At 49.7% G+C, this 23,837-nt stretch overlaps 12 protein-coding genes across 12 annotated transcripts; 5 read left to right on the top strand and 7 right to left on the bottom strand.

Annotated features, from left to right (window-relative positions):
• Nucleotides 1-316: 316 nt before the first annotated feature.
• AO090012000936 (uncharacterized protein) lies at nucleotides 317-1,138 on the top strand (the record flags this gene model as incomplete). Its single annotated transcript, XM_001727824.3, has 1 exon — nucleotides 317-1,138. One exon carries the CDS (start codon nucleotides 317-319, stop codon nucleotides 1,136-1,138), a length of 822 nt encoding a protein of 273 aa, XP_001727876.3.
• Nucleotides 1,139-1,562: 424 nt separating this feature from the next.
• AO090012000935 (uncharacterized protein) lies at nucleotides 1,563-1,988 on the bottom strand (the record flags this gene model as incomplete). The annotated part of the gene is made up of 1 exon (XM_001727823.3): nucleotides 1,563-1,988. The coding sequence occupies one exon, from the start codon at nucleotides 1,986-1,988 to the stop codon at nucleotides 1,563-1,565; it is 426 nt and encodes a 141-aa protein (XP_001727875.3).
• An 880-nt stretch (nucleotides 1,989-2,868) lies between these two features.
• Nucleotides 2,869-3,978, top strand: AO090012000934 (tRNA(Thr) (cytosine(32)-N(3))-methyltransferase; the record flags this gene model as incomplete). The annotated part of the gene is made up of 1 exon (XM_001727822.1): nucleotides 2,869-3,978. The coding sequence occupies one exon, from the start codon at nucleotides 2,869-2,871 to the stop codon at nucleotides 3,976-3,978; it is 1,110 nt and encodes a 369-aa protein (XP_001727874.1).
• An 898-nt stretch (nucleotides 3,979-4,876) lies between these two features.
• AO090012000933 (uncharacterized protein) lies at nucleotides 4,877-6,508 on the bottom strand (the record flags this gene model as incomplete). Its single annotated transcript, XM_001727821.1, has 3 exons — nucleotides 4,877-5,866; nucleotides 5,923-6,309; nucleotides 6,383-6,508. 3 exons carry the CDS (start codon nucleotides 6,506-6,508, stop codon nucleotides 4,877-4,879), a joined length of 1,503 nt encoding a protein of 500 aa, XP_001727873.1.
• A 741-nt stretch (nucleotides 6,509-7,249) lies between these two features.
• AO090012000932 (sterol methyltransferase) lies at nucleotides 7,250-8,516 on the bottom strand (the record flags this gene model as incomplete). Its single annotated transcript, XM_001727820.1, has 3 exons — nucleotides 7,250-7,825; nucleotides 7,892-8,213; nucleotides 8,287-8,516. 3 exons carry the CDS (start codon nucleotides 8,514-8,516, stop codon nucleotides 7,250-7,252), a joined length of 1,128 nt encoding a protein of 375 aa, XP_001727872.1.
• A 1,751-nt stretch (nucleotides 8,517-10,267) lies between these two features.
• Nucleotides 10,268-11,017, bottom strand: AO090012000931 (mitochondrial 54S ribosomal protein bL17m; the record flags this gene model as incomplete). The annotated part of the gene is made up of 2 exons (XM_001727819.3): nucleotides 10,268-10,636; nucleotides 10,802-11,017. 2 exons carry the CDS (start codon nucleotides 11,015-11,017, stop codon nucleotides 10,268-10,270), a joined length of 585 nt encoding a protein of 194 aa, XP_001727871.1.
• Nucleotides 11,018-12,489: 1,472 nt separating this feature from the next.
• Nucleotides 12,490-13,254, bottom strand: AO090012000930 (DUF5315 domain-containing protein; the record flags this gene model as incomplete). Its single annotated transcript, XM_001727818.3, has 1 exon — nucleotides 12,490-13,254. One exon carries the CDS (start codon nucleotides 13,252-13,254, stop codon nucleotides 12,490-12,492), a length of 765 nt encoding a protein of 254 aa, XP_001727870.1.
• Nucleotides 13,255-13,784: 530 nt separating this feature from the next.
• Nucleotides 13,785-14,398, top strand: rps23 (40S ribosomal protein uS12; the record flags this gene model as incomplete). Its single annotated transcript, XM_001727817.3, has 2 exons — nucleotides 13,785-14,043; nucleotides 14,220-14,398. The coding sequence occupies 2 exons, from the start codon at nucleotides 13,785-13,787 to the stop codon at nucleotides 14,396-14,398; spliced, it is 438 nt and encodes a 145-aa protein (XP_001727869.1).
• A 579-nt stretch (nucleotides 14,399-14,977) lies between these two features.
• On the bottom strand, nucleotides 14,978-16,470 carry AO090012000928 (translation initiation factor eIF2B subunit beta; the record flags this gene model as incomplete). The annotated part of the gene is made up of 4 exons (XM_023236693.1): nucleotides 14,978-15,050; nucleotides 15,113-15,926; nucleotides 16,021-16,313; nucleotides 16,373-16,470. 4 exons carry the CDS (start codon nucleotides 16,468-16,470, stop codon nucleotides 14,978-14,980), a joined length of 1,278 nt encoding a protein of 425 aa, XP_023091596.1.
• An 817-nt stretch (nucleotides 16,471-17,287) lies between these two features.
• On the top strand, nucleotides 17,288-18,878 carry nemA (Nem1-Spo7 phosphatase catalytic subunit NEM1; the record flags this gene model as incomplete). The annotated part of the gene is made up of 2 exons (XM_001727815.1): nucleotides 17,288-18,677; nucleotides 18,736-18,878. The coding sequence occupies 2 exons, from the start codon at nucleotides 17,288-17,290 to the stop codon at nucleotides 18,876-18,878; spliced, it is 1,533 nt and encodes a 510-aa protein (XP_001727867.1).
• A 758-nt stretch (nucleotides 18,879-19,636) lies between these two features.
• AO090012000926 (alanine--glyoxylate transaminase) lies at nucleotides 19,637-21,488 on the bottom strand (the record flags this gene model as incomplete). Its single annotated transcript, XM_023236692.1, has 3 exons — nucleotides 19,637-20,708; nucleotides 20,768-21,043; nucleotides 21,475-21,488. 3 exons carry the CDS (start codon nucleotides 21,486-21,488, stop codon nucleotides 19,637-19,639), a joined length of 1,362 nt encoding a protein of 453 aa, XP_023091595.1.
• A 1,010-nt stretch (nucleotides 21,489-22,498) lies between these two features.
• Nucleotides 22,499-23,293, top strand: AO090012000925 (vacuolar protein sorting-associated protein 29; the record flags this gene model as incomplete). The annotated part of the gene is made up of 3 exons (XM_023236691.1): nucleotides 22,499-22,555; nucleotides 22,701-23,114; nucleotides 23,180-23,293. 3 exons carry the CDS (start codon nucleotides 22,499-22,501, stop codon nucleotides 23,291-23,293), a joined length of 585 nt encoding a protein of 194 aa, XP_023091594.1.
• Nucleotides 23,294-23,837: the final 544 nt, after the last annotated feature.

The following is a 23,837-nucleotide window of genomic DNA, read 5'->3' as shown; positions in this document are numbered from 1 at the left end:
GTGTTATATCATACTTTATCAACAGATTCCCTAACTTGACCGAGCAGGAATCAGCGGCATATAAAATGTCGCTGCTTGCTGTCTCGGCCAAGCTAGATGAGCTGTTACTGATGAAACCTAAAAATGGTCGTCTGTCTTCTACTATGCGAGCACTACACCATTTCCATGAAGCTACGATCCCTACTGTCAGCTCCGAGCGCAGTCAGAACATGATGAGGGGGAAAATGATACAGCTGGCGTTTGATGTTAGGATTCCTGCCATATCCCCATTCAGCAGACCACCAACAGGCTAACCGGATCCTAGTCACCATTCCTCATGCACGCCATCATCGGCGCAGCAACATCCCATCTCCGTCGCATCTACCCAGAAGACAACACATACACAATGGTCGAGGCATACCACTGGCAAAAAGCCATCAAGCAGTACTCCGAGGAGATATCCACCGCCGTCGGCCCACACAACATGGACCCCCTCTACTCCGCCTGTCTCCTAATGACCATCCACTCATTCAGCCTGGAAGAATACAACCCCCGCAGCTCCTTCGTCTTCTCCGACGACCCCGAATCCCTCAACTGGCTGATGCTCCAAAGCGGTCTGCGCTATCTCCTCCAGCTAACAGTCCCCTGGATGACCCAAAGCATGTGGTGGGACGTCTTCAAGCGATCTCGCGAAGGCAACCCCCTCTACGACGACCATCGTCCCGGCCGTGTCGATTTACACCCGGAACTCGCCGACATCTGCGGCATAGACGATAGCACGACCGAGGAAACAAATCCCTACCACTGGCCTCTGCGAATGCTAACCCCATTGCTCTCCCTCGAACGAAGTCTGAAGACCTTCACCCACTATACGAATTACATGGGCCGGCTACTACCGGACTACTACGACCAGTTATTGAAGAAGGACCCGCCTGCGCTGATTATCCTCAGCTGGTGGCTGGCCCTTATTGTAAATCTCGATGTCTGGTGGATGGAAACGCGAGCCAAGTCCGAGTGCGTAGCGATCTGCATGTACCTGGAGGAGAGCGACGATCCGCGCATTCTTAGCTTGCTGGAGTTTCCGGCGCAGGCTTGTGGGTATTTACTTAAGCATGTACAGGAGCGGATAGAGAGGCAATATGATTTGGTGGTGTTGTAACTTGCTTGTTATGACTGGGCTGGTAGGTGCTTCATGCGTTGGTTTGTTTACTCGAGCGTTTAAAGTGTCTTATTTCACATCCAAAAATTGCTAGGCTTGAACAAGTATATATGTATATGTATTATGTCCTGTGTAGTCTCAGTATATGACGCAGATCGAGTCGAACAATAGTACCCATAACGCCGATTACCCATATCCATGCATAGATAGTAAGTCCTCCTAACGTCCATCATTACTCATATAAATATGCAGTGCTCCAGTGGCCAAAAAATAGTATCAAGAAAATAAAGGAAAGAGAGAAAGGAAAAAGACAGTGGGGGGAGAGGCTGTGTGAACAGAGGAGGAAGTGGTAAGAGGAAAGAGACAAGGCAAAGCCCCCCAAGCGATGTCCCGATCAATCAAATGACAAAACTATGCGGACCAACTATTGGCTCTCCCAAGAGAACCTCCGCAGCCTCCCAGGCTCATGCTGTTCATCGAAACTTCGTCGCGACAAGACATTCCGGACCAAATTGTCCGCTCTTTGGAATACAGGTCGCGGCTGCGCAATTTGCATCATAGCTACCTGCTGTGGTGGCAGCGGATACCCAGACGAGGATATCGACATAGACCTCGACGGCGCAGGAGAGACGCCGCGAGACGAATACGGCGGCGGCGGAGTGTCCCTCGTTGCCGTAGAGGTATTCCCGTAACTACTAGGGAAAGAGATAGCGGACGAGACCTCCGAAGTCAGGTCTTCGGGATTGTGATTCCGGTTAGAGGTCGTCTCAAAGGCGAGACGGTCCTTCTCATCTTGGAAGTATGTAGAGTTGCTGGCGTAGTCAGAGGATGAGACTGGTGGATCCCGCATGTGTGCTTCTAGGGTTTTTTCCTGAATGCTCACGGGTCGCGGGGTATATCTTGGTAATGGGACGACAGGGCTGTAGCCATCTTCATCATCTATCCCTGGGGGACTATCGCTGGCGTTGTTATGAGTGGTAGTGCCATTGTCTCTGTTTTGGGGTGATTGATGACGAGGCTGAGCCGGCGGTTGAGATGACAGTGGGGAACTGCGGGTCACGCAACCGCACAGTATGTTGAAAATAGACATGTTGACTCGGGGGATATTTCGAAAAAATGGTCTGGGATTTGATGATATGAAGGATAATTCCTAATGACTCCGACGAGAGGAAATAAATCGAGAAATAGGTCTTTATGACTAATGCGGGATCTGTATACGATGTACAGATGGTCAATGCGGTCGCCCTGATAAGAGTGGAGCAAAGATGAATTGTGCTCAGTGCATGTCCAGCATGACGGTCGACACCCGCAGTGTGTTCCCGTGGGGAGATAATGTCAATTTATGCACTGGTGGGAGCGAAATGGCCAGACAAGGACACAGTATGCAGGAATGAGAGGAAGTGAGGAGAAAGCAAAAGTGACATTCGAATGGGGAAGTGGAATCAGAATGGGGGACATTCGTATTGGTTAGTGCCTGAGGCATGAAGAGCTCAGGCTCGTCGCCGATCCTCTCAGGCATCCACATTTTTGATTGGCTGCGTTGAAGATAGCGTTTCGGGGATCCACTGATACGATGGACGCCTGAGGCAGGAACGGGTATCTTTTTTTTTCTTCCCCACCAGATCTTTTTTCTTTTTCTCCGCAACAAGATTTCTTTCCCCTCCATTCATTGCGGTCTACTTGATATCCCCTCGTTGAGCCACATAACGATCTTTTCAGCTTCTAGGAAGATGGCTCGAGAAAACGCTCACTCCTATGATGACATTATAAAAGTCACCCAAGAGGTTCAACCTCCTATGATTGCCCCGCATCGTTCGCACGATCCCTCCAACAATCTCAAACGCAGTGATCCCTTTCAATTCGGCTCTCGCTACTTGGAACAAGGCGACGACGTCTTCGAGTTCAATGCCTGGGATCATGTCGAACCGGACGACGAATTCTTAGCCTTCGCGGAAGTCCAATACGCCAAACAGCGCGAGTCGCCCGCATCGGACTTCGACAAGTTCCGTTTCAACGCAGACCCCGCCAAATGGTGGAACCTGTTTTACAAGAATAATACGGCCAATTTCTTCAAGGATCGCAAATGGCTGCAGCAGGAATTTCCCATCTTAGAAGAGGTCACCCGCGCCGATGCAGGAAAGAAGGTTGTTCTGGAGGTGGGCGCAGGCGCAGGAAACACGGCATTCCCGTTGCTCAGAAACAATGCGAACGAAGAACTTATGGTCCATGCGTGCGACTTTTCGAAATACGCCGTCAAGGTTATACGGGAGAGCGAGCACTACGACCCAAAGCACATCACTGCCGACGTTTGGGACGTCGCTACCGAACCCGATGAGAACAATGACTCCCTTCCTCCAGGACTGACGGAGGGATCAGTGGACGTTGTGGTATTGATCTTCATTTTCTCCGCTCTCAACCCCAACCAGTGGGAAAAAGCCCTTCGCAATATCTATCGGGTCCTCAAGCCCGGCGGCAAGGTCTTGTTCCGTGACTACGGGCGGGGAGACTTGGCTCAGGTTCGATTCAAGAAGGGTCGGTATTTGGATGAGAACTTCTACATCCGTGGAGACGGCACTCGTGTGTTCTTCTTTGATAGAGATGAGTTGGAAGAAATGTGGGGTCGGTGGACCCCCGAGAAGGGTCTCCCGGCGAAGTCAGAAGGTGAAAAGCCCGTTCTCGGCAAGAATGACGGTGTCTTTGAAATACACGCCTTGGCATATGACCGGCGTTTGGTGGTCAATCGCCAGAAGAAACTGAAGATGTACCGTTGCTGGATCCAGGGCCACTTCGAAAAGCGTGAGAAGGCTGTTGCGGAGAACGGTGAAAAGAGCGAGTCGTGATCGGGATTTACTAAAAAATACTTAAGCATACAGCTTAATGCAATGCGGCCTTGCATTCACCTCAGATTTGACGCTGCTAGTCCAGGCAACTCAATTCAGGGCCGGCTGGCTTAGAAACCCTCCACGAGTACCGGTTTTGAAGGGCCTATCAGCATGCACAACGTGTCATGAGAAGATATTACATGACTCTGCACGCAATCCTTCTAGTCTTCCGGGGACCCTCGACCCTACGGCTGGCTTAACACTACGCATCACCATAGATGGCATGTTTTGCTAGAAGGGCTCCGCCCATAGATTACTTCACGATGTTATGATGGTTTATGCATGTATCTATAGATTTCAGGATACCAGTACGATAAATTGCTAGAATCTGAATGACTTTGTCTAGATTATGCCAACTGAACAAATATGTAGAGTCGATATAAGCCTAAGAACTAGTGTAGTCCAGCACATAAACAGGGCTTAGTCCGGATAACTCAGCTACTCGAAGGGAACTTACTGAGCACAATCCCGTTATTGCGAACGTGATCGAAGTTGATTCGCTGTGTTCTGTGTTACTGTGCCATTTCTTTACACTCCGGCCCTCTATCTGGCCTACCAGGATGACCCCCAAGGAGATTCTGAGTAAAGCTGCCAACAATTCTTCACCTCCTTCATATGCCTTGCCCCCTTCTATATGGAAGAAAGAATGCAAGAGGTCGCAAACGTAGACTAGCCAGTTCCACCTCTGGGGTTCCAGGAACTATATAGTATATCTCCCATACACGGTGAACCAAATAGGACAACCATTTATAAAGGATCATTAAAATTTTAATAAGATACTACATCATTAGACCTCACATCCTCACCACTAGTAACCAGCACACATCATACATACAACGAAGTTCCAACCCCCCAACTAAACCTCCTTCCCGATAGCCCTAATCTTCGGGCCCCAAAACCAAAGCACAAAAGGAATCGGCACACCCAACCCCAAATAAAGCAAAGCAAGTAAAGTATTCCCCCACCCAAACCCCAAGCGATCATACAAGCTCGGCGCAAAGATCGGGAACGCAAATCCGAGGATATTCGACAACATCCTCGTAGCCGCGTTAGCCGACGCCGCATGCGCGAACTCATCCAGCAGATAGGCCAGCATGCCCTGACCGACCATGAAGCAGCCGGCGGTGAAAATGGCGGCACCGATATCGACGACGACCCACGAGATGCGGTTCTCGGCGGACCAGCCGTACCAGACGAGGCCGATGGGGATGAGCAGGACGCTAGGGATCATGTAGGGGATGCGGAATTCGGGGGTGACGATTGCGCCGGGGCGATCGCGCATGCGGCGGAAGATGTAGTCCATGAGGTGGCCGCCGGCTTGGGCGCCGATTGTGGTGCCGATGGCGATGGCGAGGTAGTTTAGGCTGGAGATTGTTTCGGATTCGTGGTAGCGGTCGATCCAGAGGTTGGCGTAGGTGGAGAGCATGAGGACGTAGATGCCGAAGTCGAGGCCGTAGACGATGGCTAGGAACTGGATGATGGGGCGGGTTAGGAGGAGGCGGAGGGGACGGTAGATGTTCTTTCGGAGTTGCGTGAAGAGGTCGATGTAGAATTGCTGCGTTAGGGGGCTGTTCTTGGGGTAGAGGTTCGGGTTTTGTGCTCTTGCCTTACGGCGGAGCAGCGTTGGTGTGTATGATTCTTTCAGGATGATTGCGCCGAGGACGGTGACGAGTGCCTCGAATGACGATAGGATCCAGAAGAGCCAGTGCCAGTGGATGTGTTGTGAGGCTAGACCACCCATTATTGGCCCTAATGCTGGTCCCAGATAGGGGATGAGGGTGGCCAGCGCAAGGGACTTTCCACGGTCTTTGGCATGGAACAGGTCCGCCATCATAGGTGCTGTTAGCTGTGTCCTTGTCAGCTAGCCTTGTTCACGGATAGTCTTTAAGAGTGGTCACTCACCGTGACACCGGCGCTCGCTCCACAGCCTGCAAGGAACCGCCCGGCCATCATCAGTCCTGGGTTGTTCCCAACTGGACAGAGTGAGTTCCAAAGGATGTACCAGACATTCGAAACCAACCAGACGAACTTCCGGCCATATATCTCGGACAAGGCAGCGACGAGAAAGGGCCCAAAAGCCAGGCCAAGAAGAAAGATTGAGAAGCAGATCTGCGTTACGGAAATGCTCAAGCCCACATCCTCTGCAATCTGGTTCAATGCCGCAGCCATCATACTGGTCGACATGAGAGTAGCCAGTTGACCGCAGGATACGACGATGGCAATGGAGACTTTGCGGGTCAGTGACCAGTTGTACGGGTTGTGAGGATCATTTGGGCTATCCCAGGTGGCCTAGACAGCGATTGGCACTAATATTAGCCTTTTCTATGATCGAGAATATTTGATAGAGTGTGAGTGTCATTACACCATGTGCTTCTCTGAGTCCATTTAGCTTCGCCTCGGCTTCGTCGTCGACAATAGCCAAATATTTTTGGTCTCGGCCTGCCTCCACAGCAGGCCCCTGCGGAATCTCTTTAGGTTCAGCCGTCATTCTCGCGAAGATCGATTGCAAATCTGTGCTAGAGATGTATTTGGACTGAACTAAGCAGATCTAAACACCGAAAATGCCAATGTTTTGTTTTTAAATTGCTTTTTTTTGAATTACCCCATCATTCCGGCTCTTTCAGCGTCAAGTGGACTGACATGAAATTATCGTTTGAAGGAAAAAGCAGAGAAGCAGTTGTCGGACATGCCGGATGTTGCATTCCAGAGTGCTTACGTCGTGACCGAAAACGGCAAATAGTTTGGATGTAACCCTTTCTTTATCTTATCTGATCTTGGTTGCTGGTTCTCATGGGCTTAGAATACGGGAAACTTAACCATAAATCAGCTCATATCATATTTAGTCTAGTAGACATAAATTTGGTGCTAGGATATCCCCAAGCTAGGCCGTGATGTTAGGGCTAGGCCGGTCATGACACTACAGCTGATTGATAAGACACAGATATTCCGCCTAGTTTTAGACAACTAGGGATCATTCCGCGTGCTATGGGTAATTAGATAGGTAAGGATGTCTCTCTAGTGCTGACCGGTTAAAGAATTCCGGAGTCTGCTAACCTTCCTATATCCCTAGTGCCTATCACACAAGCATATGCAGGCCTCATGTGACTCTTTTTGTTCACTCAGATAGTAGTACTATGGAATTGAAGTAATATTGACGGGCAGATACCTTAATTAACTTTCTTACCATATGCAACACCAAGTACTCCATATAAGACTCCGAAATCCAACCCTAGATCTCCGGTTTCCGCCCGATCATGAAATACATAGGAGTGAAAAGGCCAAGTCTACCCCCTTCGACAAGACTATCAGCACCACTGGCGAGCTCTGTGGCTGTTTCAGCAGTTCCAGATGGGGCCAACCGCAAATTTTCCAGTGTCCACAGCAGGTAACCCATCGCTCCTCGTCCGAGTTTGGTCATGCGCAGAACAGTGAGTAGATCCCAGAGACTTCGTGCGTGCCGCAGCTCCCCTGCAATAGGGTAGTACCATGGTATAGGATCTGGTCGTGCTGCTAGGTCTTCTTCATGTTCGAGAACGAAACCAGCAGCTTGAATCGCTTCGGCAGCCTCGTTTTGAGTGCACATGTTGACAATGCCATTGCCGCGCTCAATCCCGAGTCGAATAGCACGATGCTTGGGATTGGACTCATCGAAACGATCCGTCATGACCCACTCATATACACCAAAGCGACCGCCTGGTTTAAGGACGCGGAAGATCTGCTCATATACTTTTTGAAGGCTTGGGGCATGGACTGTGGCTTCGATGACATAGACTGCATCGAATTTATTATCTGGGAAATCAAGATGCTAAATTGATAGTCAGTGAGACAAAGAGCGCCATGGTAATGGTGAATATGGCACCATTATACTTACCATGAAATCACCCTTACAGAAGGAGACCTGCTCCTCCAGACCCGCCTTCTGCGTATGCCGTGTTGCACGTGCGATCTGATATCCATTATTATTGACTCCAACCACCTGGCACCCAGTAAATCGAGCAATCTCTCTCGCTGGACCCCCAACACCACAACCAACATCCAAAACCTCCATTCCCCGCTTAATGCCTAATTTATATGCAAGGTAATGCTCGTGGCGCGCCAAAGCCTGGAGGAACGATTCACCGACAGTGAACCGACAGAAATGGAACGACTGTGCCCACGCTTCTTCATAAAAGTCTGTCACAAGGTCGTAGTAGCTGTGCAGGTCAACCAGTTAGCAAACAACTGTTTATCATTGGCGAAATGCACCGCAGCAGGAAGACCACTCACTTATTGACCACACCCATGTACTCAGTTGTTCTCTCCTTTCTGGCCTCGTCGGTCGTGCCGTCAATGCCCTTTTCAGTCCTCCACCGCCGCACATATTCGTTTGTGATCTCGCGATGGGCCGCGTTGTTCTTTTTGAGCATGGCGAAGAAGGCATTCTTCTCTTCTGCCGACTTTCCGTGCATGTCCTTGGTCAAGGCAAGGTCGGGGTCTTCTTGTAAGGCGACGGTCATTGTGAGATGCCAGTAGTCGATGTTGTGTAGGAGAAGGACTCCGACGAAGCGAAGGCCTCAATATACGGAGAGAAGGGAAATCGGTGGAAAGAGAGGTGTGCTTGAGCAGCTAGCGTGGTAGGAATAGGAACACATCGCTGAGGCAAGATAACAACGGATATTTATAGCAGTAAAAGCTCATGTTCGTTACATAGATACCTTCAACTACAACCATGATCGTGTACATTGTATACGCTCTATACGACAATTAGGGCTCAAGGATAGCTTACTCATATAAGCTTGTGAGCCAATTAGAGGATTGAATGGTATCGTATCGACATCGTATTTCGGTTAATGCACCAAGTGGGTCACAGCTGGGGTAAAGTACACCATTCCAACCATGTTCCACTCGGACTTCCATGCTGTACCTGCTGTACTGGTGGAATCCAATGGCATACTGTGCCTTTCCAAGCCCCTGGAATAACTTGCCGACAGAGCACATACTCCACCGAAGGCAAAGGGATAGCAGTGGACTGCCCAAGACTTATACTAGTCTGTGCATGTCTTTTCATTGGTCCAGGGCACTAACAAGGCATTTCATTTTCGCCGCCATGCTCCAGTCGATAATGAAACATCCCTTCGAAGACGCGAATTCATGAGATCAGGCCACCTCGGTCCGGCTGTTGTACCTGTGAGCAAGCCGTGAATGCCGTATCCGTCTCTGCTACCATCCGCCATAGCTTATAGACGTAGATGAAAGACAGTTAGCGCAAGATCTTTGACTGGGAACTTAGTGAAGTCCGTATTATCGTATGCCAGGATCCTTCGCATTTCCTTTGCCGATAACGAGGTACTCAAGCACTGCCTCTCTAGATGCAGCTACCGGTCCCAAGGATATCTCGGTTAGCCTCACATATAATACTGCTTCTAACGGCAGCAACGAATTCTCTCTCAGCCAATCTCATCAGCTGATCTTAAGAAATCGAACAATATTCACAGCTTGAAACACAACCACGCGTAGAATCCTCTTAGTACATTTGTGAATCTAATGCACACCTGCCGCTCAGTATGGTGTTGTGTCCGTCGAGATCTCGAAACAATAGCGATGGTAAACGATGATTCCAAGGGTTGCAGAACATCGCGAGCTTTCGGAAGTTCATCTCTAAGCACTGACCGCTCGCTGTCTTGATTTACTGTTGCAAAGAGGAAGCTTGAATGCGACTTTTGTCGGAACAAGCCAGTTGTGCTTAATGCGTCAGGGAAGATGCATCCGGGTCTGGTACATATTCCCTTCGGTGATTTGTTGCTGCTGTTGGTAACGTATACCTCACAGGTCTTTCCGAAAGAACGTCGAAGTAAAAGTGTGACTTGCTCTCTGCAGGTCTGATGACTGAGGCAGAGGCACATCGTGACAGTTAGGCTACTCAGGCAAACATGCCAGGGAGAACAGAAACTGTCATCAACAGAGTATATACACAGTCTACTCTTAGTCTATCCCTCATGGTAACAGCTTAACACAAGCTACATCACGTATCTACTTGCAGGATAATTAAAGACAGTCTATAAATAAGCCGAAGCCCATTTCCGTATCTAGAAAACAGCAGCTAATATTACACGATCATAAAGACCAACAGGTAAAGACATGAGACCATGGAGGAAAAAATGTACAGATACAGAAGCACCAGATGGACTCAGGTCGCTGCGATCCAGTGCCCCGTTCGCCGAACCTTTGACAATCCCTACCCAGATTCAACGGGTTGTTTTATATGCATCTATTGCTTCGATTCTTTTTTCTCCTGAGCTTTCTGGGCCTTCTCTTCCTTCCGGCCGTCAAGCTCTAACTTCTTAATCTCCCGCTCCAAGTCGTCAATGCCGTCTTTTCGGAATCGCGTTACCTTCTGTACGTTCAACCGTGTCAGTTCATTGAGAGTGTCCAGACCCTGGGACCGTTGCCTGGCGACGGTGCGTGCCGTCATCGCGAATCGCATATCCTTGGGTCCGTCAACAAGTTCCAGGATGGCGCTAGGTGCTTGATCGTCTTTCTTAGGCTCGACACGTAGTACCCGGGTGTAACCACCGGGACGCTCGGCGTAGCGTTCACGAAGGGGTCCGAAGAGCTTCGGGAGGAGATCATGAGGAGTCTGTGATCCGATTAGTACCAATTGTGGGAGATCCGGCAGCATAAAGATAAGCCATAGAAAGGAAGGGGAAAGTTGCCATGCAACATTCATCCTGGCTTCTAAGCGAATTCCCTCGGCGCGGAATTGGAATTATAGAAAATAACCAAGAACCAGAATCCCACATACATAGAAAGTCGACAAAGCTTGTCTCCGACTCGCTTCTGTGTTCTTCTTGCCCAGTGTGATCAACTTCTCAGCCAACCGTTGCGCCTCCTTGGCCTTGGGCCATGTTGTTGTGATCGACTCATGTTTGAAGAGAGAAGTGACCAAGTTGCGAAGAAGGGCCTGTCTATGCGATGACTTGCGGCTAAGATGGCGATACTTGGCTGCACCACCGGCCATTGTGATAGGTATATGCGGAAGTTGTTTTTATTCGGTTGTTTTGGGTTCTCTTTGCCGTGGCAATTGGCGGATGACGAAGGTATGTGCTGTATTAAAAGTCGTAGGTCTATTCCTACAGCAAGCTGAAGGAAAGGTAAGAGGGGAGAATGGCGAGATTGGGGTTAGGCGATATTGAGATGAAGTTGCAGGTCACAGCCGTTATGCTCGACCCTCTTCCAGGACGGTGGAAAGATTCGTTCCTCCGCGGCAGCCAATCGGAGTGCTCGAATGGCATTCCCGATCCGCGCAACAGAAACTCCCCATACTTGCAGATTTGTTCTTTCATCTAGACAAGAAGACAAGCATATCCTTTTCAATTTCACACATTTTACTCTTGCTTTGGACTTAATTTGGCTCGCCATAGCTCCCTACATTGATAAACGCGTATCTAGTCGCTAGTTTACTCATTCAGGATCTTCGAGTCGTGACTTCTGTTCTTTCGGCCGGCGCCGAAAGGCTTCCTCCCCCACCTACTATCTTGCAGCAGCCGGAAAGTGTTCATTATCCTTTTGAGAATCAGTTTACTTCGGAAAACCAAGAAGCAGATATGGGCTTCTTTGCCGGCTTTGTAAGTTACAACTCCCTCTCCGACTTGAAAGCATGTGCCGAACTGTCAGTTAACATGAGAAATAGTTCAGCGGATTCGCCTTAACTACAACCGCCTTATATTTAACCGTTCAAGTACATCGGTCTATTCGCCTGGAACAACGTGATGCGATCCGTCAACAGACTCAAGCTCTGAATTGGTTGTCGTCGCCTATAGGCGCCTACGACCGCCGACTAGCCCCGAAAGATAGCGCTCGACCAGATAATAAAACGACGGAGCCAGTACGGCCTACTATGGAGGACTTGCTGAAGCATCACTGGAACCAGGAAGTGGAAAAGTTGGCAAAAAAGGCAAACGAAAGTCGGTGGGAAGACATGCGAGAAACGGCGCAGGAAGGTTGGAAGACTGTGGTGAGGCTTGTAAAGAGGGAGTAGAGTCGATTTGGCTGAGTACATGTTCATGGGAGTTACTCGACGTTGGCGAGCAGATATGTCCAGATACCCTTTTTTTTTTTATTTTTTTGTCTGTCATTGACGAGCGTTTCTCAAGTATTAATATTTCCTTTGTCGGTCCAGCCTTACCATTTCCCTGCATTGAATGACAACACTGTCGCATTTTTTATACGCCAATAATAGCCATGGCCATTCTCTCACAACATCACAGGTCAAGCAGACTGCAAGTGGTTTCTTGTGGTGGCTGTACTATCAAAACGATAGAATTCCCATTTGCTTCGTTGGCGGTAGTAACCCCCACCAATGCTTTGTGGACTTGATGAAGTGTACACGTCCACTGCCTGTCAAAATGGCACGTAATACATTCCAATCCACAGGCTAGAAGGCTTGTGCGGTGTCCACAGACGATCAATCCTCATAGGTTTCTGACAGTCTCACCCAGTGTTAGCCGTCGATGCGGTCTCCGTGGTTATGCTTTCATTATCACTCCATATGTCTCTGCTCTCCCTCTCCACTGCGCGCATAGCTTGAGCAACCTCCTCAAGCTTAGCTACCACATCCAATACGCCGTTGTTGACCCTATCGAAATAGCGATCATTCGCTTCACGCCTCTCGCGTGCCAGAAGAATGTCCTTTTCTGTTTCCTCATCTAGATTCCTCTGGGAGGCATCATCCGTTGCGGTTTGTTCTCCCGTGTGACTAGTGGCAGGAGAGGATGCTCTTGGTCTTGATTGACTCTTGGTAGCTGCATTCTTCGGATCAACTACCTCATCAGCTTCGCTTCGAGCCCAGGCCTGGGCAAGCCTCAGCTGCTTTGTTCGCAGGTCTTCAAGGGCCTCAGAGTGCTTTTCGCCAAAGACATGTTCACTAGCTACCGCACTCAGCTCGACCTCTGACAAGGCATTCTGCATTTCTTGCCAGATGGCGTCCGAGCGATCAAGTTCGCCTTTTGATTGTGTACGAGATAGAAAGGGGGAGAGAGAGCCTGGGGTCTCAAGGCCGCCTTGCTGGCGCGAGGAACGATTCCGCTGCAGCGCAGGACGCTGAACCCCTCCACCGGGAGAAACCGAGGGCACCGGAGGTGTGAGAGATATGTTAGATCCATTATGGGAAGTGGGTGGACCTTGAAAAAGAACAGGGGGAGGGAGACGCGCAGAGGGAATTTTCCTCAGATTCTCTAATTTTGGAGCCGCATCCATGGTGTTCGCGAAGTATACGTTGTTGGCAGGCGAACTAAAACAGAACAAGCTCCAATTGACAGCCGTAAATAAAGGGAGCTTAATCTCCGCATACAATCAATGCTGACGGTCACTGATAAGGGGCTTATCGATATCGGAGAACGGCGGAAGTTGTTCCGATCCCGTGCCTCGCTTAGCGGCCGATTAGGGCGGAGCGCGCACAGCAGAACATTTTGGTGAGCCTTCAGCGACACCGCCGGCCGTGAAAGGAACCCTTCGACTCTCGACAACCATCCCCATCAGGCCTTTCGGCAATCTATATCAGTCGGTATGTATATTGTTGCTGCTATTTTTTGATGAAATATATTCGTGTCTAGGGACTCCCGTTCAACATCGAATCTTTTGATTTTTGATTTTCCACCGCCCCGGCCATGTACTTCTGAAATCCACGTCCCCTCCACAAATCACGAAATCACCAAGCATCAGATTGCCACAGCAAGATCTAACGCATTCTTCTTCTACAGACCGTCCTTCGAACATAATCCGCCAAGATGGGTAAGGGACAGCCTCGTGGTCTTAACGCCGCGCGCAAGCTCGCGAACACCCGCCGTGAGAACCGTTGGGCCGATCTTCACTACAAGAAGCGTCTGCTCGGTACCGCCTACAAGTCCTCTCCCTTCGGTGGTGCTTCCCACGCCAAGGGTATCGTCCTCGAGAAGGTCGGTGTTGAGGCTAAGCAGCCCAACTCCGCTATTCGCAAGTGTGTCAAGGTCCAGTTGATCAAGAACGGCAAGAAGGTCGCTGCTTTCGGTGGGTAGCCCTCTTTTCTCTCCTACAGTCATACCATGTGCTGCAATCTCGAAAAATGAGGATGGTCTGGTGATGTCGGGTTGGTGGATTTGCTGGGGATGGGCTCGGATGGAATCGAACGAAACGGCAGACATGGAAGGATGTGGTTCAGATTATGCTAACGGTTCAACTTGTAGTCCCCAACGACGGTTGCCTTAACTTCATCGACGAGAACGACGAGGTTCTCCTTGCCGGTTTCGGTCGTAAGGGTAAGGCCAAGGGTGATATTCCCGGTGTCCGTTTCAAGGTCGTCAAGGTCTCCGGTGTCTCCCTGCTCGCCCTCTGGAAGGAGAAGAAGGAGAAGCCCCGTTCTTAGAGAATTGCGCGAACGAACGATTGCAGCGGGAACGATGGGAAAGGGCCCATTCCATGGAACATTGGAAGATTACTACGATGGGATCTATCTTCAGTCTATGGTCTGGTCTGGAAATTATGGTTCAGGACGGATGACCCTGCAAATAAATTGCAGCTACTACGATTGATATACTTATAAAAGATGGCGCCATGATTTATTTCTTTGGGAAGGGCCCTAAAATATCAAGTCTCAAACTTCAATCTTCCGTCTTCTTCTAGCCGTTGTAGTATGCATTGGGTGTTGAATATGTCCGTAACGATTTTCACAATGATATAAATTTGGATTTAGGCTAGAAAATCCGGTACAATATTCATCTGATTAATCTTATCGCATGATCCATATCATATGATCTTGATTCATTACTATTCCATTTAGGGTAACTACGTGTGTGTAGGTGTCTTGAGTCCATTTATTGTCCCCATGGGTATCGTCCCTCATATTTTGTCTATTACAATCCTTACGCCCGTATGTAACCATGCTTTTCTAATACCCAATTCCTTTTTTTTATTTTTCGTGCTTTTTTCCTCTTCAACAAGGCGCTTAAAAGCTGATGTCCTCCTTGCGATAGTGGTCGGACACAATACGGTAAAGATAAGACGGTGCGTGGCCTCCTCTGTAAAAGAACGTCCATAGTTAGCTCGGCCAGACAATAATGCATGATATATGGGAACCCACAAATTGGTGATATAGAGGTCGATCAACTCTGCCGGGACGTAGTCGTACAGAGGGTTTTGAACGTCGATCTGATCCACCAAGTCGCCATCCTCGTAGCCGATAACGTTGCTGGAGTCGCCATATTCGATTAGCGAGTCGAAATCGAACGGATACACAGGGCTAAGTTTGTATACGCCGCTCACGACCACGACAGGGGTCTGGTGCACCTTTGCTGCGCGAGCAATAACCCGGGTCCCTGCGGAGGCAACCAGCCCACCATTGGCAAGAACGGAATGTGTGCCCAAGATGACCTTGTTGACTCGGGACATGAGCGCAAAGACAGCAGAATCCGGGATCAGGATGACTGTGATGCCCAGAGCGATCAGAGGCTTTTGGAAAGATTCAGTGCTCAGGATCTCTTCATCGCCAGTACTGTTGCCGCTGACAGTGGCATGTGTAGCTTCGTGGTTGTTGGGATAGGATTCGGCGTGAATCACGGTGAACTTCCGCTTGGCGGCAGCTTTCAGCAAGAACTTCTGGACGGTAGTGGACGAGGTATGGGTGAGGATGATCTCGTTGGAGTGGATATGGTCGAGGGCATAGGCCGCAATCTGGTCATCTACTTGGCCCAATTCATCGATAATCTCATTGACACCTTCGAGAACCTCAGCACGAACGTCCTTGCTTTGTACGTGTCCCAGCAGTCTTCCGGATGGAGAAGCTGATGCAGGGGTGCCGGGAAGCGACGTTTCGGGCTCCGGGTGTGAAAGTAGACTGAACATGGAGATCGGTGCGGGCTGCGACAAAGGTGGTCGGGAAGACCCTCGGTCCGAGCCTTCGAAACGGCCAGAAGAATATTCAGACGGATCTATTATCCAACTGTTAGCGCCTTTAAATCGCACATATGATGCGGGACGGTGAGTGCTAACCATCCAAGGCACGGGGTGTTTGAGGCTGGCTCTCAGATGCTTCACTCAGGTTGAAGTCGGCTTCCCTGTCATCTTCGGCCTCATCCCGAATCAGGCCCAGCACGCGCCTGACAATGTTACCGACTACCATCTCCTTGGGTTGCGCAGCCACCAGCCGCCTTCCCACACTCTGGACCCGCTCAATAAGCTTAGCTGCATCTGATGTCCGACAGGCCGAGATGACACGAAGGAGAAGGTAAGCGGTTGCGGTAGCGCATGATCGGGAGTGACGAATCTGTCTTCGCTTGAGGAGTCTAAACATTTGTTAATATACCTAGCGAATGCGAAATGTATAATGACGGTGAGAACGCACGAGATCAGATTATCGATAGATGTGTCAATCGGATTGGTCTTCAACGACCGGAGAAAGGACGCCAACCCTGGCGTCAAAGCCATAGATGTGGATGGCATAGTTTGTGGTATATGCTGTGGGTATTTCTTTGCGTGAAACGCGCTGCGAACTGAGACAGGGTGGTCCTTGGTGTCTATGTGCAATGGTTAGTAGATTGAGTCATGCCGCACACGGTAATTTCGCACAGTTTCTCTATATCCCCCAAGAACGGACCGTAGGATATGTATGCGATTCCAAATAACCAAGATGTAGATAAATTAGGGGACCAAAAACTCACTTGATTTTTGGGGCGGAAAAAGCACCGGTGGTAGAGGGGCTGCGCTAAAAGTGAGGAGGAAGGAGGAGGTTCTTTGGCGTTTGGTGGGATGTGACGGAGGGAGTTTTTGCCCGCCGCTTAGAGCTGCCGCTCGGCCCAACGTGCTGCTGGCATCTGGGACTAATTCCGGGACGGCCTGACAGCAGACCACTTCTGAACCTGGAGTATGTATGAGTGTCTCTCCCCACACACCTCTCTGTCGTCTCCGGCTACTAGACCACTTCGTGTTCCTGGCTGAGAGGCTGTGCCTTTATATCGGTCTTTCCTTCCTTTCCATATCTTCTTTTTCCTGCAGCGTCTTTCCAGCCGGCACGACTGGGACCTGGTCTACCCGTCGGCTATCGCTTCATCGAACAGAGCTGGTATAAGCGTGGTTCTGAGACACGGGTTGTCAACTGGCGCATTGAGGTTCGTACGAGCATATTCTGTATCCCATTGCAATCTCAATGCTGCCTTACCTCGATCCATGTCCGATTGTTCCTACACTACACGAGTGCTAACTAGCACGTTCTCCCTTAGATAGCTGCGCCAGCCCGGACACCCGTGGGCCGTGTTGGAAGATGAACTCGTTGAACATACTTTCGTCCCGAGTCATTGGCCAATCTTCCCATTCAAACCGTAACCGTCAGAGATCACGTTCGCAAGGAGATATCCCACCAGTAACTGCACCGGCGGACCTCTCCAAACTCCGGTCTTACAGCAGCCACGACTTCCATTCGGCAGACGTTTTTGAGAAAAGTAGCGACGATGGGTCTGGGTTAACGCATGCAGAGGACCAGCTTGGCCTTACGTTTGATGAGAAATCACCACTGATACGAGGGCTTCAAAAAGACGGTTCATTCGCTACAAAAAGTACACTAGGTCTTGTTGCCCAGCGGTTTTTCGACGCAGTTGCCGAAGCAATCAAGTTCATCTTGTCCACTTTGGCCGCACCCGGTATATTTGCAATCGAATGCTTTCACGAGGATGACGGGCGTTATTCCCCCATAGCTCCTGCGAGAAAGTTGGGGCGATTTCTATTCGGTTCCTCTGCCAGCAGTGCAAACACATCAGCGAAAGGTGTTAAACGGACGGAAAGTAGACGACGGCAGGGCTCCACGCGAAAGCTGAGAAGCCATAGGTCGCGAGATTCTATTGCCTCGAGCACTTCTGAGTCCGAAGGTGATCGGAAGGGCCTGAAGGGCTCCTCAGGTAATAAAAGTCGATCTTCGAAAGCGAAATCTTCAAAGTCGGACCAGATGTCGGATGAGAGCACCCCTCGTCGTTCTATACGGATCAAGCTTCATAACGAAGAAGCTCTAAAACGACAAAGGCAGCGCCGATCACAGAGTGTGGACCTCGATCAGTCGTCAGATACCGGACCCCTAAACCCAGATAGCCTGAAATCGCCAACCTCTTCATCTATCCACAAGGTTACAAGGTACCCTCACTCACCCGTACCTCCTCGGCCGCTGATCCCACCCCGTCTACCATCCTACACGGCCACTTCGCGCACATATAGGGCTCCCCAAAAGACCTTGATCCTTGATTTGGATGAAACTCTCATCCACTCACTGGCTAAAGGAGGACGCATGTCTAGTGGCCACATGGTTGAGGTTAAATTGGCCGCGCCAATGACGACTGCTCTCAGCCCGGGGGCACCGCCGACGACCTTAGGACCACAACACCCCATCTTGTATTATGTGCACAAACGACCCCACTGTGATGAATTTCTGCGCAAGATCTGTAAATGGTATAAGCTGGTTATCTTCACTGCTAGTGTTCAAGAATATGCCGACCCTGTGATCGACTGGCTGGAGCAAGAGCGAAAGTATTTCCATGCGCGGTACTACCGCCAGCATTGTACTTTCCGTAATGGTGCCTACATCAAGGACCTTAGCTCGGTAGAGCCTGATTTGAGCAAAGTGATGATCTTGGATAACAGTCCTATGAGCTATATTTTTCACGAAGGTTCGTCAACTGGCGATTGAGAGCTGCCACGGCGAGCATGATAGCTGACTCTGTCTAGATAATGCGATTCCCATTGAGGGCTGGATCAACGACCCAACGGATAACGGCCTCCTCCATCTCGTTCCTATGCTAGAAGCTTTGCAATATGTGACCGACGTACGGGCCTTTTTGGCGTTACGTAGAGGAGAAGCAGAAGCATAGCCTAGGAGGGGACGGACATGGGCTCCCAAATAGAATTCATGGATCAAACAGAAGTCCTATGAAGCAGCGCGCGTATACATGCTGATGGAAGTTTATAATGCATTCATAGCCCATCTGATGTGACTGTAAAGAAAACTGGCCACACGCATCATAAGTGCCAGTAGCATTACTACTTCATACCCTCCTCTTTTTTACTTATCATTGTCACACTTATGTTCTTGTAATTTCCCCCCTCTTCTTCCCTTCCCTGTTCTATTGTTTTTGTTCCTTTTTTCCCCTCTACAGTTGGACGGATGTTACGAGTCAGGATCATCATTATACATATTATCAACATATTTCACGTGCCTCCTCTGTTGGTTGTAGGAAAACATGAGCCACTGGTCGTTATATATAGTCACATTCAACATGGCATCTACTAAATATATAAATATCCCACTTACCTAACAATTCAGTACTGGATGTAATTTTCTTGTTTGCAACCGATCGGGTACACTACCGTTAACTCGGAGCCTCATCCTATTGGCCGATCTGTGGAACACATCTCAGGTTGCAACCTGACAGAGAAAGGCTGTATGACATACCCTTGATTAGGAACTTAGTCTACATTATTCATGTACATGTCTTCACTAGATCAAAAACCGCTACCAAAATATAGATCAGATATCCCCGGGAAGCGTACTCTTAACATGAAATATTAATTTTTTTATTTTTTATTTTCATTTCTACTTAAGTTCGTGAAACATGGAAGGTATCATCATTTACAGTCCCTTGGCCTGCTTGGCTTCGGCCATGGCCTCCTTCAGAGCGGCAATAGCGTTGTCAATGTCCTTGCGGGCAGGATCGGAGACACTGACGCCCATGTGTCCGAACCGGATGTACTTGGTCGCAGCCTCCTTGTGCAGACCCGCTGCAAAGATGACGCCCCGCTTCAGCAGCCCGGGGAGCACGTCGGGTGGGGCCAGACCCTCGGGCAGCCAGATGGCCGTCATGGCGTGGGCCTGGTTCTCTGGCTTCGCGGCCAGCTGCTTCAAGCCGAGCTCGGCGACAGCAGCCTTGACACGGTCCGAGGCCTGGGCGTGCACGGCGAAGCGCTCAGCCATGGGCCGGGAGGTGATCTGGGACAGGGTGGTGTGCAGGGCGTGGACCAGCTGGGTGGGTGGGGTAGCGAAGTAGGAGGGCTTGAAGTTCTCGTAGTTCTGCATGATGGGGAGCCAGTTGCCGATGGAGGAGTAGTATGAAGCGGGGGGGGACTGGCGGTTCTTGAAGACGTCGATGGCGCGGGGGGAGGTCATCAGGATGCTGAGGCCGGGGGGGCAACCGATGGCCTTCTGGCTGGCAGTCAGGACAACGTCAAGATCCCATTCATCAAAGGCGATCTCCTCGCAGCCGACACTGCAGACACCGTCCACGACCACCAGGGTGTTGGGGCTGACGCGGCGGACGATCTCGGCGATGCGCTTGATGTCACTGAGCACACCGGTCGAGGTGTCGACGTGGGTGATGGTGATGATCTTGTAGGGCTTCTCCTTCAGGGCCTGCTCAATCTCCTCGAACGAGGGGCGCTCTCCGATGGGTGCCTTGAGCTGTGTTGCGTTCGCACCGTAGGTTTGCAAGCATGTGGCGAAGGAATCGGCGAAGTAGCCGGTGTGCAGGACGAGGGCATTCTCTCCCTTCTCGACCAAGCTGGAGGCGACGACATCCCAGCCAAGGGTACCGCTACCGGAGATGACGAAGGGCTGGGCGGCGGGGTTGGTGGACTGGAAGAGCTTGCGCACCAAGGTCAATGTCTCTCCGAAGGTCTTGACAAAGCCAGGAGCAACGTGGCTCTCGCTACAAAAAGCATCAGTATGGAGGGGTCAATGGCTACTAGACGACAACGATAGACTCACGCATAGTGGGCCATAGACTGGAGGACAGCATCATCGAATTCGATGGGTCCGGGAATCAACAAGGTGGGGTGAGGGGCTTGGGACGACATTTTGGTAGAGGGGGATTCTGGTTGTTGCGAAGGAGATGTAGAAGGAAGAGTGCGATCGAGGGGTTTATATTCGATGTCGTCGGGAGGGTGGGATCCTCTCTCGGTCGAGAAGGGAGTATTAAGATCGGGCAACGGTAAATGCTGATCCAGGTGCCTGGAAATCAGACTAAGCCGCTGCGTCGTCCGTCTGCTCGCCAGCTTTTCCGAAGGTTCGGCGTTGAGAGCCGAGAGTCCGCGGGGTAGAAGAAAGTGAACGTGATAGTAATGAGTAATGGGAGTGAGTGAGGGGAGCAGAATTCGGGGATCGCCGGAATCAAGCACGACTTGTTATTGGTAGATGGTTTTCTATATCCCAAGTATCCCTGGTGTATACAAAAATGAGAAAAAAAGAAGACGTGAAAGACTTCAAAGGGATGTGCTTAAATAGGGCAATTGATCTATAAAATTTTTCCTGGGTCAGATTATTAACCCTTTTTCCATTTCCTCCCCTTTCTATCGGCCGTAATGTCAATTAATGTCCGTCCACCACGGGCGGAGCCTTCCGTACGTTTACCTCCGCACTGCGGAGAACCTTTGGGTCCTCCGGATGGCGTTTTTGTTGGGACTGGGGATGCGAACCGCAATTGACTCATCTTTCAACTATCTATCGAGTAATGAGAACTCGGACTGGAATGAAAACATCATATTCCATTGTTGCGTCTGGGTTTTAGAACATTCGGAACCCGTATGCTGCGGAGAATTATATATTTATCCAACATAATTGTGTATACGTATGGAGTATATAGCAATATATGTATATATCAGTTCTGATATATCACTTTCGTAGGACACCCAATTTCCACTAGTAGAAGCTAACTCCAACGACACAATTGCATATATCCATCTCAAGTTATGTGCACCAACCAGGTATCCTCGAGACTGTATCTGAGGCGTGAATATGTTCCCTAAGTCAAGGTTCCAAGTCATCAGGACATATCCAGAGCTACTCAAGTTTCAAACCCCCCTAAGAAATTGCCCCAAAGCCTTCGCAAAAAGGTCAATGGTCAGACAGTGACGCCTAACAAAGGTTATCTATGTACCTAGTACTAGCACAAACTCACAGGCGAGTGGACGACTAGAAACAACGCAGTAGATTGTATACTGGATGGACACTTATCATTTCCGCAATAATTCAACAACTGGGTTGGAGGTCAAGGTATATTGCCAAGAGCAAACAAGCACCCCGGTCACAGTGAAATGAGTATCAAATCACGCGCAGTGTGTCTGGCCCACAATAGAGTGATAGGTGGTAAGTCGATCAGCACGGCATCAAATACCGATGATAATCAAAAGTATGATCCATAATAAGACTAGTCCGATTATAGTATAGTGCAATGTAAGACTAATCGAAGCATTGGCCTAACCATCTCTGCCACGGTAATAGGGCTTAGGGCTCGAGGACCGCGGCATCGGCGTCAGGCGTCAGTGAGCTTTCCCCGCGAAGCTCCATCGAGTCGACGGAGCACCAAATAACCATACGTAACCTTAACTACTAGTTCACTGGCGGCCCGAATTATCCTGTGCACTTGCAGGTAACTACCTTGTCTCCTAACCACAGGTTTCTTTGGAATGGGCTGTTGAGTTGCCAGTTCCCTTCTCCAAGATGACGTCGCGTCTTGTTCTGGTCATTGGTGACCTCTTTATCCCTGATAGAGCTCCGGTACTGAACATGTCTGTTCCCTTCATTTTCTCTTAATTAGCTGACATGCTATCTCTAGGATCTTCCAGCTAAGGTGTGCGCCACTCAATCACCCATCAATCGGCAGCCACCCACTGTGCAAACCCATCCGGACTAACTGTCGCAGTTTCGGAAACTCTTAACGCCAAACAAGATCGGCCAGATCCTCTGTCTGGGCAATCTGACCGACCGAAGTACATTTGAATTCCTCCGTGGTATCGCTCCCGATCTGCAATTGGTCAAGGGTGATTTCGATGTCGACTCTCCCAACCTACCCCTCTCAAAAGTGGTGACCCACGGAAGCCTCCGTATTGGTCTTACACATGGCCACACCATCATCCCGCCGGGTGACGCCGAAGCCCTGCTTATTGCCGCACGCCAGATGGATGTTGATATACTACTATGGGGTGGTGCGCACCGCTTCGATGCCTTTGAGATGGAGGGAAGATTCTTTATCACCCCCGGAAGTGCAACGGGCGCTTTGAGCACTGGGTATTGGCCCGAAGGAGAGGAACCAACACCTAGCTTTTGTCTCATGGACGTGAGTTGAGGCCCTAACATCACCATGTCACACTTTCTCCTTCACCTATGCTGAACATTCTGCAGATTCAAGGTGACGTACTTGTGTTGTATGTCTACCAACTCAAGACGGACGCCAATGGTGTTGAAACCGTCGCGGTCGAAAAGGTCTCCTTCCGCAAGAACACCGTTCAATCATGAGTTAACGCCTCGTAATATTTGCTTGTATATATGTCATAGAAACAGCCACGATCATGACCTCCTAATTGTATGTGACTTGAAATTTACCTAGCTCTCCCTAACTGACTTATGGCTTAAATTTGATGATGGACGATATTTTACGGTCCCTGATGAGTCGCATGGAGTGGTTTCCTTCTGACGATGTACTTTAAACCCAGAAGAAGTGTCAGTTGCCAGTATCTGATCCCTCTGTTACCCTTATAGCTGTAAAATACTGAACCGGAATATTCTATGAGGTTCTATAGTGCTTAATACTTCTGCGCGCATTGTGTTACTGCGCAGTTGCAAGCCATCTGGTTTCAGAGTGTATGGTGGCATTGTTATACAATTTTTACAATTTAGAAGGACAAAAAAATAAGAAAGAAATCAAAAATAGCACCAGCGAAAAGTAGTTAGCTAGTTTGAAGACTGAATGAGGGGGCAACAAAGGCGGGCAATCTTTTTTGTTTTGCGACATGACGAAGTACTCGAGGCTGGATTTGGGTGAAGTTCATTCCCTGTGAAG

Source organism: Aspergillus oryzae, chromosome 4, assembly GCF_000184455.2.
Source record: "Aspergillus oryzae RIB40 DNA, chromosome 4".
In the NCBI taxonomy this organism is placed as follows: Eukaryota; Fungi; Ascomycota; class Eurotiomycetes; order Eurotiales; family Aspergillaceae; genus Aspergillus; species Aspergillus oryzae.
Note: the sequence above shows the minus strand (reverse complement) of the source record. Positions and strands in the feature narration are given on the sequence as shown.